Source organism: Puntigrus tetrazona, chromosome 3 (genome assembly GCF_018831695.1).
Source record: "Puntigrus tetrazona isolate hp1 chromosome 3, ASM1883169v1, whole genome shotgun sequence".
Taxonomy (NCBI): Eukaryota; Metazoa; Chordata; class Actinopteri; order Cypriniformes; family Cyprinidae; genus Puntigrus; species Puntigrus tetrazona.
This window is the reverse complement of record NC_056701.1, coordinates 593707-611367: the sequence shown is the minus strand read 5'-3', so window position 1 is coordinate 611367 and position 17661 is coordinate 593707. Positions and strand designations below refer to the sequence as shown.

The window sequence follows — 17661 nt, the reverse complement described above, 5'->3', positions numbered from 1 at the left end:
ATAAAAACAAAAAAACTATTTTGATAACCATCTGAATCTCTCATCAAAGAGTGAACACTTAATTATATCCATGTAGGCTAGATTTCATATGTAAATTTACAGTAAATGTGAGCGCACAACGAAGTGGAAGTCCTGGGGCGTGAGGAACCATCTGGTCACCCTGGCGTTGGTCCATGTCCGGGCCATCCACTGTAGGGGTGTGACCGGCGACCAGGAGTATCTTCCTTCCAGGAAACTTTGCGTTTTTAATATGCTTTGATAAAGTTCAGTGCTCTTTCAGTAATGACCTCGGTGACCTCTAACACAGATAAGATCTCATCATCTAATCATCTGAAAACAGGTTTCCTTCAAGGAAATGGAAGAGAAGATAAGCTTTTCATAATGCACTTGCGCTTTTGCTTGTTTTCATATTTATCTCCTTCTCTCCATCTTTGTTGTGGATTATCTGGGCTCTTGTTATTAATATATCATTGCCGTCTTCTACTGGAATAATGCTGATTATGAAACATCAAGTAGTCAGCGCTGGAGTGATTTTCTTTAAATATCTAGCGTACCGTTAGTTCTGTCAGGTCACGTTAGACTCTCATCTGACCCCCATCTACCTAAAGGAATATGACGCCTATCTTAGTGTTTATATATAAGGTTGTCAGTACTACTATCAGTAGTCTTCAGGTTGCTCTATAGCTAATTAGCCTCCTCCATCACCCTAATTCAAATGTGAACAAAGATTATGCAATATCTGCATGCATTTGTTGGTTCGTTCTGTTACCCTGGGGGTTATCGCTGCTATCCCTGCTGAGCTGCCCAGAACAGAACCAGGTCACCAATCCAAACAGGATGCTAATTGTCAATCATCAGAAATACATTATCAGGAGCTTTTTTTTTGCCAGTCATAAGGATTAGAAGCAAAGTCACCTCATATAAAGCCTTTAGCAATACACATTGTCAAAGAGCTTCACAAGGTTAAGTATATTGTGTCAGTAATGTAGAAAGACTCAACACTCAATTTTCAGTTAACTGCATTTTATTATTGAATTTAGTGATTCCAGTTAGTTCAGTTAAAAATAAATAAACCCATAAAATCACCATAATGCAGGATAATGAAAATCATTTAAAGGGTAGAGAGATGAAAAGACAGTTTACAGTGAAGATTGATTTCATAATGTTTTAAAACAGTTAATGTAACAGAGACGAATCGATGTGGTTTACATTCTGCTCTGTGACTCTGATGGAAGACTCCTCATAGTTTTTACCTTACTACCCATGTGTTATTTTTCCAGTTTTCACCAGAATTTCACCAGAATTTCACCAGAATTTCACCAGATCTCAAATCGTGGGTCTGTGCTGAAGAGCTCCCTGGAATCAATTCTGTTGCTGAAGAGCCTAGAGATACAAACACACACTGATATTAACTACTACCCACTGCTTGTACTCCTCATTTGCATGTTGCTTTAGATAATGTCAGCTAAATGAAAACATGTAAATGAGACAAGCACACTTAACATAATTACCCTTAATGAGGGTTGCCTGTTGCACAACATGATGTGATCAAATTTGTTTTTCATGACTGAAACCTAGTGATCTTATAACTTTTACTTACATTCTTGAATTTAGTTTTTTAGCTAAATATAATATTGTTTAATGGATGTTATCAACTTGCTCTTTACTCAAACATAAAGCACTTAAACCCAGATGTTGGCTACATTGTGACACGCAGACACACACCTTACTGTCTTTATGTTACTGTTGAGAGTGACGATCCTGTAGATCTTATCAGCCCCAGCGTCAGTGATATCATTGCCACTAAAACTGAAATCATACAAATCAGAAACAAATCAAAACACTTTATTTTAAGGTATCATAATACGAAGTAATTACCTAATTAGGTACTTAGTAGTAACCACTGTACTTACATGAAGTAAAATGACACAGTCTGTACTTACAGTTTGTAATTATTTATTAACTAAGCAGAGGTTGTTCCATATCTTATTTGAATAAAACAAAATGTGCTTAGCAAACGACAACTACTAAGTACTTACTAGGAAATTACTCTGTATTTTGGACACTTAAAATAAAGTGTTACTGAACTATTATATTATACTTGAGAAAGGTACACTTTGAGTTTCTTCAGTCACTTACTCAATGTTTTGCGCTTTGTGGAGGTTTGGGAGCAGCAGATCCAGACTATCATCTGTGAGATGGCACTGACTCAGATCCAGTTCTGTCAGTCCTTCAGAATATTCCAGAATCAGCTCCAGACCTCTACAGGCCTGCAGATCCAGCGGAGTCTGACTGACATCCAGCTCTCCACCCAGAGCTTGAGAGAGAGAATGAGCTTCCTCAGGCCTCACATGAGCCAGAAACTGAAGCAGCAGAGGTTTATCACAGCTGAAAGACAGAGAGATGTGTTGTATATAAATACTGAATGTTTTTATTTTGGATTTGTGTGTGATCTGTTGATGCTTCTTACCAGAGCTGAACAGAATGTAACACTGGGAACAGCTGATTCATTCCAGCTGTAGGAATCTCACAGTCCTGAAGAATCAGCTGTGTCTTTGTGTCTGAATGAGCTCTCTGAATGACTCTGGACATCACACAGCAGTCATCAGTGGTCAGATGTAGAGGCTCGGAGTCTGTGTTTGTTGTCAGATCCAGAGCAAAGCGGCAGGAGAAGTCCAGCTTGTGCTGAAGGACAGAGAGAAGAACAGCTGCTGCCTCCTGCTGGACATCAGAGACACTGCAGCAATGAAGTATCTTTAGCAACAGCAGCCTGTCAACACTGAACACAGAAGAACACTGGATCAGGACAGATTCTAGAACATCACTGAACACAGAAGAACACTGTATCAGGACAGATTCTAGAACATCACTGAACACAGAAGAACACTGTATCAGGACAGATTCTAGAACATCACTGAACACAGAAGAACACTGGATCAGGACAGATTCTAGAACATCACTGGACACAGAAGAACACTGTATCAGGACAGATTCTAGAACATCACTGAACACAGAAGAACACTGGATCAGGACAGATTCTAGAACATCACTGGACACAGAAGAACACTGGATCAGGACAGATTCTAGAACATCACTGGACACAGAAGAACACTGTATCAGGACAGATTCTAGAACATCACTGAACACAGAAGAACACTGGATCAGGACAGATTCTAGAACATCACTCAACACAGAAGAACACTGGATCAGGACAGATTCTAGAACATCACTGGACACAGAAGAAGACTGGATCAGGACAGATTCTAGAACATCACTGAACACAGAAGAACACTGGATCAGGACAGATTCTAGAACCACAGTAACAGCGTTTAAAATAAGTCATTTAGTATGGAGGAGAATCTTAAGGAATTCTATTATTCTGAATGCTCTTAATGATTTGTGTGATAGTTTTGTTCTTTTTACAGTTTAAAAACATTTCTATTGACTTTGTATTAGTATGATCATATCAAGTAACTAATTAGCTATTTACATAAACTTTTAATAAACATTTTTTTCCCAAATCAGTGTTACCATGCATAATTCATTAACTGACTAAAATACCACTAACAAAACAATATGGCTTTAATTAGTTAAAACAATATGGCTTTAATTAGTTAAAACAACTCACAAGTACACAAAAGTAGACCTGGGACAGAGAAACAGAAGAATAGAGAGAGAGACCTGAGGCTGGAGACATGTGTGAAGAGAGGCAGGATGCTCTCCAGCTCTTCTTCTGGTACGGAGGTCCACTGTAGATTGAGTGAAGCTGCAGTGCAGTGCTGAAGTGTGAAGCGTAGGGCATCACAGTGAACAGAGTCCAGATCTCTGCTCTGCAGGTTAATGTAGTTCTCCACTGAACTCAACAGACTGGAGGCAAACGCAGCAGAGCCGGACTCATAGATCTCTCTGATCAGACGCAGCATGAAGGCAGAGCTCATCCTGTGCAGACACACATCACACTCTTTTAAATCACTTTAGACTTAAACATTTATTAGAATTGACTAACTGTTTACCGTTTAAACTGAATCCTGTTTAGGAAAGGCAGAATTTCACTGATTCTGCACTGAATGTCACTGTTTCTGACGTCCACAGTGATTTGTTGAATTCTGGACCGCAGGAAATACTGAAGCTCTTCCCAGTTCAAAGAACAGGACGTCAGATCTCCTTCCACTTTCTGCAGGAAGCGTTGAGTCAGTTCTTCTTCTTGACCTTCATAAACACATTCAACCAGCTTCTGGGAAGTCTCTTTAGACAGTCTACACACAGACACACAAAGTTTATTATGCCTTATACAAAGAGTCTCAGAAGACAGGCTAAGCTGCTCAGGACAGATTCCTCTCTGACTCTCTGATTTTACTCTACTTAAGTATTGTTTTGGGGGGATTTTACTTTATTAAAGTACAATTAAAACTGACTTCTTTTTCTTTTACTTGATTACATTTCTAAAGAAAAAAAACTTTACTTTTTTTCACCATGATTTCACCATCAATCTGAGGAAGCTGAGGAAGTCGTGTTTTGCCCAAAAAAGACATGAGTATTGTACTTTTGTTGTACTTTCTTAATTTTACTCATGTTTTTAGTAAGGTAATTGTACTTTTAATTGTGTAAACGTTGAGTACTTTCTACACCTCTTCTGCTGTTTATTATTCAGATCAAGTGTGAGTTTATTATCAGTGATGAACAGAGCTTGAACCCTCATAGACCTGAACAACTGCACCTTCTTTTATCAGCATATAACCACTAAACCACTGTAAATTTAATTAAATTGTTATTTAAATCTTGTAATTATTTTATTTCCTCTTTTGTAAAGCACTTTGAATTACCATTGTGTATGAAATGTGCTATATAAATAAACTTGCCTTGCCTTGCCTAAATGTAAATTTGAGAAACAGTTTAAATAATCAGTTTATGATCATAAAATTTGTAATGATGTTTATAATTTATCATCAAAAAACATTGCTAAACATTAGAGCTAACCTTCTCTGATAAAAATCAAAGGAAATATTGCTGGATAAATGTCCTTCCAGCTTGACGTCAGCAACTGTAAGCAGCTCTGGATTTTCTGAACTGGATTACTTTACCTCAGCTGTGAGATGTAGGGCAGACACTGAAGGAAACTCTTCACTTCTCTCTCTTCCTCTGAACATCTTCTCAGATCTACTGCTTTCTTCTCTTTCTGGAGCTTCAGCACTTCCAGGAGGATGGAGATCTTTCTCTCTGAGAGATCTATGATCCATTTATCAGGAGACTGAAATACTGACTGTAATGCTGGAAGATAACTCCTGCCTGTTTGAGTCTCATAGATCTTCACGTGAGAGAAAAGATCCAGCAGGAAATCAGTCTGAACATCATCATCATCATCATAAATCTCTTCATCAAAAGGGAATGTTTTGTAGCTGCACACAGATAACAGCAGACTGGAGAATCTTGTTCCTGTATTTCTGTCAGTTTCTTCTGCAGCAACACAGAGATTCAGCAGGACTCTGACTGAACACATCCTTTCTTCTTTATTAGGAATCCTCCAGAACCTGATAAAACACAATCAAGAACCAAACACTTCATTAATCTGAGACGACTGTAATATACAGCTTTACATCAGACACACAAATAAATAATTCACCAAGAAGACCCAGGATCAGATCTGATCATATTTGAGAAGAAAAGCAGAGCAATGGATGATATTTCTGATAAATCTGTGTTTATGAAGAAACAATATTTTCTTGAGGCTCGTTCAGAACAAGTATGTAAGTAATTATGTTTTAATAATCAATCTTACTGTAAGAGAACAGGTTTGTCTTTACCACAGCTGTGTGTGTGTGTGTGTGTGTGTGTGTGTGTGTGTGTGTGTGTGTGTGTGTGTGTGTGTGTGTGTGTCTCTGTGTGTGTGTGTGTGTGTGTGTGTGTGTGAGTGTGTCTCTGTGTGTGTGTGTGTGTCTGTGTGTGTGTGTGTGTGTGTGTGTGTGTGTGTGTGTCTGTGTGTCTCTCTGTGTGTGTGTGTGTCTCTGTGTGTGTGTGTGTGTGTGTCTGTGTGTCTGTGTGTGTGTGTGTGTGTGTGTGTGTGTGTGTGTGTGTGTGTGTGTGTCTGTGTGTCTCTGTGTGTGTGTGTGTGTGTGTGTGTGTGTGTGTGTGTGTGTCTCTGTGTGTGTGTGTGTCTCTCTGTGTGTGTGTGTGTGTGTCTGTGTGTCTGTGTGTGTGTACAGTATATATATATATATAGTTTTATTTTGCTCAAATCTCCTGCACCTTCTTCCTTATTTAGTTTATTATAAAGTCCCGTCCAGCTGGAGACCTCCATCTCAAGAAGCTCACTATAAAAACACAGCCATCTTATCAGTCTGCTCTTCTGTGAAGATCTTTCTAAGATGTCTTCTTCTCTGCGTCAGGAACTCAGCACTCAACGGGAACATTCCTATTCTTCAAAGTTCTTACTAACACATATTTAACTAAATGCTACATATGTCATACTTAATGTCTTTTCTCAATAAACTCTTTTAAATATAATGCTGCATTTCTTATAAATCCTCATCTCGTAAAATAATATTCTGTGTGGTCTTTATAAATCAGTATCAAACACAACACAATGTGTTCCCAAAACAAGATACTACTCAAATAAACATTCATTTACTAATTTCCTGTGTGTGTATAAGTTCCAGTATTTCTTCTTAGCAACTCTAATTAAAGTACAGTTACTTCTGAAAATGTTAAGGACTACAAACGGGCCTGGATTAGATCTTTTCCACACACACTCCTACATACAGATTTGATTTCTTTCATAAATTGCAGTTTCTGCTCTAATCTGAGAAACTCCAATATTTCACAAGTTTCTGATAACTCTTATATCTCCTATAGGGTTGAGGTATATGCTTTACTGAAACCAGAAGCTATTCCCCAAAGGATTTACAAACGGTGACAGACTAGACAGAAAATAGCAGACTACTTCTCTGCTCTTTAAACACACAAAAACATTAGCCTAAGTTACAGACATCTGAGTGAAGAAAACACCGTACTATTCAAACATGGGAAAAGCTGGAGTTGTGTCTCTTCCTCAATCTGAATGAAGGTGGAGAGTTTGAGGATCCAATCACGTTACGAGGTTTTACCAACAAGTTTGTTTTAAGGTTGATCATAGCTTAAATATATGTTACCTTTATTTAGGATGTGATTTATACTATAAATCTGGAGTCAAATGATTTGCGCAGCCAGACAAAAATAAATTTAGTGAAAGTGAATAGAAATGATGTGTGTTGAAATATAGATAAGCTGAGGGTTTAGTGCCTTGCTCAAGAGTGGAAGAGATTGAGAACTAAGAGTTTAAGAGTTGAGGGGTTAAAAAAAGATGGGAATTTTTACTCACACACACACTCACACACACACACACACACACACACACACACACACACACACACACACACACACACACGCACACACAGACACACACTCACACAGACACACACACGCAGACACACACACACACACACTTGAATCCTCAGGCTCTCCGTCTTCATTTAGATGGAGGCACCACACACAGTCTGGAGACTCAACTCCATCTTTTCTTAATGCAAGGGTGAATAATATTCTGCAGAAATCATATTTCATAAGAACTGTAAGAGAGCAGAGATGTTCTCACCTCAGCTGTGAGATGTAGGGCAGACACTGAAGGAAACTCTTCACTTCTCTCTCTTCCTCTGAACATCTACTCAGATCTACTGCTTTCTTCTCTTTCTGGAGCTTCAGCACTTCCAGGAGGATGGAGCTCTTTCTCTCTGAGAGATCTATGATCCATTTATCAGGAGACTGAAATACTGACTGTAATGCTGGAAGATAACTCCTGCCTGTTTGAGTCTCATAGATCTTCACGTGAGAGTAAAGATCCAGCAGGAAATCAGTATCATAAAATATGTCAGTCCATTCATAATCATAAGAGCTGGTGCAGAAAGACACTAACAGATTCAGCATCTGTTCTCCTGTCTGTGTCTCAATCTCTGCTGCTTTAATGAAGAGTCTCAGAAGAAATCTCCTACTTTCAGTCTGATCAGAGAATCTGGAACAAAGTGAGAAATATAAACAGTTTCTTTTTTATTTTGCATGATGTAATCCAGATGTAATCAGCTCTGTGATATCTCTGTGTTTTGTTTCTGGTTTTCAGCTGATATTAAAGATTTGTTCAATTCGACTTTAAATGTTAATAATGAACTGAATGTTTTGATAACTGTAGAAACTTACACTGAACTCAAAGCAAAGAAAAACACGTTTCATGAGACCCAGAAAAGCATAGATGTCACATTTAAAACAGGTCATTAAATTATACTTCATATTAATCTAAAATGGGACACACTGACATATTATTAGTATTCATCATATCTACATAAATAGTTTTCATAAATATATAACTTTCCTGTGTTGTTCCTAATATAATTTTATATACACATGCATGCACTGAATTGTGATGTGAATATAAAAAGTCAAATCATACACACACTGGCTATTGATTAAGTTCTTATTTTTGTTTTCTTTCTGCTGAAAAACCGTTCTTGTCGGTTGAAGCACTGATGACAGATGACCATGACGATATGTTTCATATTTCTCTTCAGCTCGACAGTCTCAAGCCTCCTGGTTTTCATCTAAAGTATTTCCTTGGGATGCAGGGATGCATGGATCGATATCGGCTCTGATACGATCATTTCCTGAGGATCAGGTATTGTCATATAGTGCAGATATTATTCTGTTGTTGTTGTTTAAGGTTTTATAAATATAAGGAACTTCCTCATGGACACTCGCTGCAAAGTCTTGTTAGTTTCGGTTGCAATTCTGAGCGTTCATCCCTGTGTTTGATTCCCTGTTGCTGATTTGGATTGTATTTGTTCTCTGATTGTTCTCTGCCTGCCTACCGACCTTCTGCCTGTTATCGTTTACGTCTTTGATCTCCCCTGTATTGTACTGACACCAAACCCTCCGCTGGTCACTTTTCGCCGTCACTTACGCACACTCTCGTCAACCTGTCTTTCCTCTGAAGTGTCATTGTCACTCCCTCCTCTTAACCGGTTCTCTTTACTAGATGTTAACACTGCTACCAATACCCTCTGCTCCACGCTAACATCCTGCCTGGACTCTTTCTGTCCTCTAACAACCAAACCTGCCCGGCCAACTCCCCTGCCCCTGGTTATCTGATGTTCTCCGTGAACATCGCTCCAAACTCACAGCTGCGGAAAGAAAATGGTGTAAGACCAAGGATCCATCAGATCTTTGTTTTTATCAGTCTCTTCTCTCCTCATTTTCTAATAATGTCTCCACTGCTAAACGCGTAACTATTACCAAACAAAGATTAACAACTCCTCTGACTCACGAAGCCTCTTTAAAACATTCTCTGCTCTTCTCTGCCCACCTGTCCCCACCATCGTCATCCTTAACTTCTGATGATTTTGCTCATTTTTTCATTAACAAAACCACTAAGATCAGCAATCAATTTCCTGCTGCTCCTCGCCTTACGCACATCAACCCACAGCACCCCAACACATTCTCCACTTTTTCCCTCCTCTCTGAAACGGAGGTATCAAAAATCGTCCTTGCCACGAATGCCACAACCTGCCCTTTAGATCCCATCCCTACTAACATCTTTCAGGCTATCGCTCCCTCCGTCCTCCCTGCACTCACCCACATTATCAACAACTCTATCTACACTGGTACATTTCCCACAGCTTATAAGGAGGCTTGTGTTGCCCCTCTCCTTAAAAAACCCACACTTGACCCTGAGCTCATTGAAAATTACAGACCTGTATCTCTCCTCCCATTCATGGCTAAGACACTAGAGCGTGTTGTCTTTAACCAAATCTCCTCCCATCTCTCACAAAACAATCTCCTGGACAGCAACCAATCAGGTTTCAAAAGCGGCCACTCCACAGAAACTGCACTTCTATCGGTCATTGAGGCACTGAGACGGTCAAGAGCACAATCCTGTTGGACCTGTCTGCTGCTTTCGACACTGTAAATCATAACATTCTCCTATCAACCCTCAGGCAGATGGGTGTGTCTGAAACAGCCCTTCGGTGGTTTGAGTCCTACCTCTCTGGTAGGTCTTTCAGGGTATCATGGAGGGTGATGTCTCAGAGTCTCATCACAACAACAATTGTCCCGGTGCCTAAGAAGTCTGTGGTTTCGTGCCTCAATGACTATCGTCCCGTCGCACTCACACCAATTGTGATGAAATGCTTCGAGAGGCTTGTCATGAGGCACATCAAGTCACAGCTACCACCTTCACTTGACCCATTACAGTTTGCGTATCGTCCAAACCGCTCTACGGACGATGCTATCACCACAACCCTCCATCTGCCCTCTCACATCTGGACTCAAAGGGAAACTACGTCCGAATGCTGTTCATTGACTTTAGTTCAGCATTCAACACCATCATCCCTCAGCAACTTATAGAGAAGCTAAGCCTGCTGGGCCTGAACACCTCTCTCTGCAACTGGATCCTGGACTTTCTGACAGGCAGACCTCAGTCAGTCCGGATCGGGAACAGCATCTCCAGCACCACCACACTGAACACTGGAGCTCCTCAGGGCTGTGTGCTCAGTCCACTGCTGTTCACTTTGCTGACTCACGACTGTGCAGCGATGCACAGCTCCAATCATATCATCAAGTTTGCTGATGACACGACCGTGGTGGGTCTCATCAGCAAGAACGACGAGTCAGCATACAGAGATGAGGTGCAGCAGCTCACAACTTGGTGTAGAGCCAACAATCTATCTCTGAACGTCGACAAGACAAAGGAGATGATTGTTGACTTCAAGCGAGCAAAGAGTGACCATTCTCCGCTGTCCATCGACGGGTCCAAGGTGGAGACCGTCAAGAGCACCAAATTCCTTGGTGTTCATCTGGCGGATAACTTCACCTGGTCACTCAACACCAGCTCCATCACCAAGAAAGCCCAGCAGCGCCTCTACTTCTTGAGGAGGCTAAGGAAAGCTCATCTCCCTCCACCCATCCTGACTATGTTCTATAGGGGGACCATTGAGAGCGTCCTGTGCAGCTGCATCACTGCCTGGTTTGGGAATTGCACCGTATCGGATTGCAAGACCCTCTAGAGGACAGTGAGGACAGCTGATAAGATCATTGGCGTCTCTCTGCCCTCTATCACGGACATCTACACCACACGCTGCATCCGCAAAGCCCACAATATAGTACAGGACCCCACACATCCCTCACACACATTATTCACCCTCCTGCCATCTGGAAAAAGGTACCGGAGCAGTCGGGCCCTCACAACCAGACTGCTGAACAGTTTCTTCCCACAGGCCATCAGACTCCTCAATAACCACACCTGAATGGCCTTCCTGTCCCATAAGCATTCTTGCACCTCATATTTATTGTTGTGAACCTCATATTTATTGTTGTTTGTATTTTGTGTTCTTGCACTAATTATGTCTCTGCCTTGCACTAATTATGTCTTTGCACTGTTTGCACTAGTTGCACACTGGGTTTGCACTCTACTCCCTTGCTGTTTGCACTAGTCCGCACACTTTGCACTTTATGTGGTTAAGACACTGTCTTAGCTCAATATGTGAGTTCTTTTGTATTGTGTTGTATGTGTGACTCCATGTAGCACCAGGTCCTGGAGAAACGTTGTCTCATTTCACTATGTACTGCACAACTATATGTAGTTGAAATGACAATAAAAGCCACTTGACTTGACTTGACTTCTTGACCTCACTACTGGAGTGCCTCAGGGCTCAGTACTTGGGCCACTGCTTTTTCCATCTACATGACATCACTGGGTTCTGTCATTCTGAAACATGGCTTCTCATATCACTGCTACACTGACGACACTCAACTCCATCTCTCTTTTCAACCAGACGATCCCACTGTTTCTGCACGTATTTCTGCGTGCCTAAACGACATCTCAGTCTGGATGAAGGATCATCACCTGCAGTTAAACCTCACAAAAACAGAGCTCTCGCTTTTTCCGCAGATCCCAACATACAGCACAAACTATCTTTTCAGCTAGGCTCGGCTACTGTATCCTCGTCTAGGTCAGCTAGGAACCTTGGAGTGATCATTGACGACCAGCTAACTTTCACTGAGCACATTTCAAAAACTGCTCGATCTTGTAGGTTTGTGCTGTACAACATCAGGAAAATCAGACCGTATTTTATCAGAACACGCTACACAGATCCTCGTCCAGGCACTAGTCCTGAGTAGACTTGATTACTGCAACGCCCTCCTTGCTGGCCTCCCAGCCTCTACAACCAGACCTCTTCAGATGGTCCAGAATGCAGCGGCAAGGGTGGTCTTCAACGAACCAAGGAGGGCCCACGTCACACCCCTCTTCATTAGTTTACACTGGCTTCCTATAGATGCCCGCATCAAATTCAAATCCCTGATGCTGGCCTACAGGACAATCACAGGCTCCGCTCCCTCGTACTTACACTCACTAATTGAATCATATGTTCCTCCAGGTGCCTACGCTCTGCAAACGAAAGGCGTCTTGCAGTGCCTTCACAAAAAGGTGCAAAATCACTCTTGCGCACCTTCACCTGGTCTGTTCCTCGCTGGTGGAACGATCTGCCTGTCGCCACTAGGGCAGCAGAGTCACTAGCAATCTTCAAAAACCAACTCAAAACTCATCTTTTCGCTTACACTTGACCCAACATTAATAGCACTCACTTCTTCTCCTGCTCCTTCCTATCCTTTTCTTGTTAAAAAAAAAAAAAAAAAAAAAAAAAAAGCCTCGTGTCTGCGTTAGGTAAGACAAGACCCCACTCAGAGCAGTTATGCACTACTGCCCTTTGCTGATATTAATTTGCTTCTATATGCCTACCTCATTTGTACGTCACTTTGGATAAAGGCGTCTGCTAAATGACTAAATGTAAATGTAAATGTAAATGACTGCTCCTGTTTGACCCTGCCTGCCTGACCACGATTAAAGTCTTGTCGCACATGGATCCAATTGTCTTTGACCCTTCGTTACAATTACATACAGGACATTAATGGGTCATCATGTGACGCTGACCAATCCAGTAAAGCTTGCGCTGACAGATAAAAGGACGCTGGAAAGATTGAATGGAGATTCTTTTTTCGGTCATTTTACTCGTTTAGTTATGCCACATGGTTTTGTTTTGACGTTCTTGATTCTTACCACCTTTTTGTAGTTATCTTTTTATTTGATCATTTTTCTGGTAAAGGAAGGTGGATAGAGAATATGTCGTACGACTTCTTTTACATTTAGGTCACTCTGTGTATAGATACATGAACGCCATCCTTTGTGTGTTTTCTTTTATTAGTGGAGATTCTGACCATGTCTGTATTTCATAAGAACTGTAAGAGAGCAGAGATGTTCTCACCTCAGCTGTGAGATGTAGGGCAGACACTGAAGGAAACTCTTCACTTCTCTCTCTTCCTCTGAACATCTACTCAGATCTACTGCTTTCTTCTCTTTCTGGAGCTTTAGCACTTCCAGGAGGATGGAGCTCTTTCTCTCTGAGAGATCTATGATCCATTCATCAGGAGACTGAAATACTGACTGTAATGCTGGAAGATAACTCCTGCCTGTTTGAGTCTCATAGATCTTCACGTGAGAGAAAAGATCCAGCAGGAAATCAGTCTGATTATGACTCTCTTTAGGAAAAGGGAATGTTTTGTAGCTGCACACAGATGACAGCAGACTGGAGAATCTTGTTCCTGTATTTCTGTCAGTTTCTTCTGCAGCAACACAGAGATTCAGCAGGAATCTGACTGAACACATCCTTTCTTCTTTATTAGGAATCCCCAGAACCTCCAGAACCTGATAAAACACAATCAAGAACCAAACACTTCATTAATCTGAGACGACTGTAATATACAGCTTTACATCAGACACACAAATAAATAATTCACCAAGAAGACCCAGGATCAGATCTGATCAGGACATGTTTATGGATGTTAATTTCTCCTACAATAACTGACGCTCATTCACAGATTATTAACAGTTTATTATAATCTTTGTAAACCCTTCACATCAGCATTAGGCCTATTTCTGAATGAAAATGTGACTTATGTTTTTTATTTTCTCTAAAGAACACATTTTTTATGGGCTATGAAGATTTTAACCATGCAGCAAACCTTGATAAATCAATAAAAAAAAAATAAATAAATAAATAAATGCCTTTTAATCGGTTTAACTGATTGTATTAACGGGTCAAAACGGTCAGTTAATGGTTAATCGGTAAAAAAATAAACATTATATTCAAATAAAAGTGTCATTTCAGACATTTTTGAAGACCACGGAGAGAAGTGTTCATGGTGAAACATCCAATCATTTCAAGAAGCTCTGAAAGTGCTCTTTAAAGGAAATCCAGACTAAAACTCTAACGTCTCAGAGATATTGTCCTCATATGAGGTTAAATCAACACAGACTATCCATAATTCAGTGAAAGTGATGGAGAATGTAAGAATAATTAATAATCCTGATGTACTCACACACATCATCAACAGTTAGCTCTTATCATCAGCTATCATTTAGCATCTGATGTTTGGATCTCCATAAATACACCCATCATTTGTGCTCAAACATCCACAGATATGAAGAGTATTCACACACAGCTGTAACTATAACTGTGTGAATGTGTTTTGATCAAGAAATAAACCAGGAGAGGTCTGAGTCCAGACTGACTCTACGATAGAGGACCCAAAAGATCTACGTTTCTTCAGAAAACGGTCATCTTTTAGTTTTATATTAGTGATTATATTTTTTCAGAAAAACACAGTGGTTGAGACTTGACGGTGTCTACGCTCCGCATTATTTCATGTAATCTCATCAGAATACACCTAATTTTAACAGCAGATTGGAAAGTTTCTATACTTGTGAAACCTTACATCATTGAAATAATCGTAAAATGAGTAAATCAACGAGGACAGGCTCAACAGGCTCAGACTTGTCAAGAAAGCAGCAAAATGGCAGATAGCGGATCCACAATCCCAACCCAATCTCTAGTCAAGAAGCTCGAAAAGTTCAGAAAGGACATGACTAGAGAATTTGTTGCACTTCCAAATAGAGTCGTTCATTCATCAGAACTTTACTAACTAACTCTGGAACTACAGACTAAACTGTATTGCCGCGATGGAAGGATGACTTTAACAGGTACTGTTTATACTGCGGTACTCGAGCTCTCGTTCTATTGCAATACGTCCGAGTTTGAGGAAAGTTTAGCAAGGTGTCAATTGAAGTTTTTGGAGTGGACAGTTTTACGTGGTTAAGCGGTGGTGTAAATGGGTGTTCTGGCATCTCTTCATGTTCAAAAGACGAGCTTCAGAGTTGTAAGTATAGTAGGTTCACCCCCAGACCCCCTTTTTCTTTTTCTTTTCTTTTGTTTGTTTTGTTGTTTTCCTTTCTATTCTTCATTCTCACCTATTCATGTGTCTCAAAGATCTTTTCGCTCATTTTATTATTTTTATTATATCATCATTATATGCTGTTTTTCTATAACAACAAATCAATATTCCTAAAGTTAATGTGAGGGGCTTACTTGCAATACTATCAGATTTGTTACCTGGAACGTGAGAGGCCTTGGTGGTCAAATTAAAAGATCAAGAGTTTTCTCGCAATTAAAAAGTATGTCTACGGATATTGCCTTTTACAGGAAACTCACCTCAAGCTGTGTGATCAGATCAGATTACGTAAACCATGGATTGGTCAGGTTTTTCACTCAAATTTTAATAGTAAATCTAGAGGTACTACCATTGTAATACACAAACGTATAAAGTTTGTCCCAAACAGCGTAATCTCTGATCCTGGTGGGCGTTAGGTAATAGTATCAGGACTCTATATCAGACCCTGTTATATTAGTTAGCGTCTATGCCCCTAATTTTGATAACCCGGCCTTTATGACTACACTATATGCCCACTTTGCAAATTTAGATACTCACCACCTTATTTTGGGCGGGGATCTTAATTGCACAATAAGTCCAATTTGGACCGTTCTCAGTCAAGGATATCAGCTCCTAGTTCAATGTCTAGGACCTTTTCATCTGTAATGGATCAGTTGGGGTGTGTAGATCCCTGGCGATTTCTCAATCCAACTGCAAAAGAGTTTTCTTTCTTTTCGAATGTCCATCATGTATATTCACGTACTGATTTTTTTTAATAGATAAAGCTTTTTTATCTTTAGTCAAATCTACAGAATATTCTGCAATAATTATCTCAGACCATGCCCCACACATTTTGGATCTCTTGTTCCCTCAAAATTCTTGTAAACATGCTGGAAACTGGAAGCTCAATAGGAGGTTATTGGCTGACAAGGAATTTTGGGAATATATTTCTATAGATTAATATAGATTGTTTTTTAGACACCAACAAATCTGAGTCTGTGTCGCCATCACTGCTATGGGAAACATTCAAAGTATACATACGGGGAAGGATAATCTCTTTTAGTGCATATTGGACCAAATGCAGAGAATTAAAACAGCAGAAATTAATTGATAAAATTTTAGAGTTGGACAGATCAAATGCCAGGTCACCAAACACGGGTTTAGAGACAGAGCGGCTGAAACTACAAGCTGAATTCGACTTACTGACAACCAATAAAGCAGAATTTCTGCTAAATCGCACAAGAGCATCATACTATGAACATGGAGAGAGATCTAGCCGTCTCATGGCATCTCAGCTCAGACATCAGCGGGCTTCTCAATTAATCTCACAGGTTTATGACTCCTCAAATAATCTTACTAATGATTCAGTCAGATTAAATTTGGAGTTTGCTTCTTTTTATTCTAGGCTATACAAATCAGAAGCCTGCTCAGACACTAATGCTATTCATGATTTTCTCTCTCATTTAGATATTCCGAAATTAAGCTCAGAAGCAGCCAGTAGTCTAGACGCACCTCTTAGTTTGGAAGAGATAACTTCTTGCATCGCAACCATGAAAAACAACAAGGCCCCTGGCCCGGATGGCTTCCCAACTGAATTCTTCAAAAAGTTTTCTAATCAGCTATCCCCCATTCTATTAGAATTGTACAATCACTCTTTGGACCAAGGATTCTTGTCACCATCCTTAAGTCAAGCTTTTTTTTCATTAATATTAAAAAAGGACAAAGACCCTAAACTATGTGGCAGTTACAGACCAATTAGCCTAATTAACAATGACGTTAAACTATTAGCTAAGGTTTTGGCCAAATGTTTAGAGTGTCATCTTTCATCCATTATATCAGATGATCAAACTGGTTTTATAATGGGCCACCAGTTATCATTCAATATATGCCGGCTGCTGAATGTGGTCCTTACTCCATCCAGGTCATCAAAGCCAGAAATGGTCATCTCGCTGGATGCAGAGAAAGCTTTTGACCGAGTGGAGTGGGATTACTTATTCACAGTCCTACAAAATTTCGGATTTGGATCTAAATTCATATCATGGATCCATTTATTGTACTCCAATCCCTCAGCATGTGTGAAAACAAACTCTGAAATGTCTATTTCTCTCTCTCGGGGTACCTGACAAGGATGTCCACTCTCACCTCTCCTCTTTGCTTTGGCTATTGAGCCTCTCTCTATAGCCTTGAAATCATCTTCAGTGTTTTCAGGTATTAGTAGAGGAGAACAGGAACATCGGGTATCATTATATGCTGATGACCTTTTGTTATACATCTCAGATCCTCTTAACTGTATGAATAACATAATGCATTTGTTAAATGAGT

At 40.1% G+C, this 17661-nt stretch overlaps 1 protein-coding gene across 2 annotated transcripts in view; it reads right to left on the bottom strand.

The window, feature by feature from the left end:
- Positions 1 to 1006: 1006 nt before the first annotated feature.
- LOC122329695 overlaps positions 1007 to 17661 on the bottom strand; it is a 38424-nt gene continuing 21769 nt past the window's right edge. For both annotated transcript variants that reach the window (XM_043226167.1, XM_043226164.1), the window contains exons 4-11: positions 7628 to 8041; positions 5082 to 5528; positions 4014 to 4256; positions 3682 to 3939; positions 2471 to 2779; positions 2140 to 2388; positions 1726 to 1809; positions 1007 to 1383 (exon numbers count right to left, since the gene is read on the bottom strand). In XM_043226167.1, the coding sequence (XP_043082102.1) occupies positions 1317 to 1383; positions 1726 to 1809; positions 2140 to 2388; positions 2471 to 2779; positions 3682 to 3939; positions 4014 to 4256; positions 5082 to 5528; positions 7628 to 8041 (2071 nt within the window). In that variant the 3' untranslated portion in view covers positions 1007 to 1316. The remainder of the gene's footprint in view (positions 1384 to 1725; positions 1810 to 2139; positions 2389 to 2470; positions 2780 to 3681; positions 3940 to 4013; positions 4257 to 5081; positions 5529 to 7627; positions 8042 to 17661) is intronic.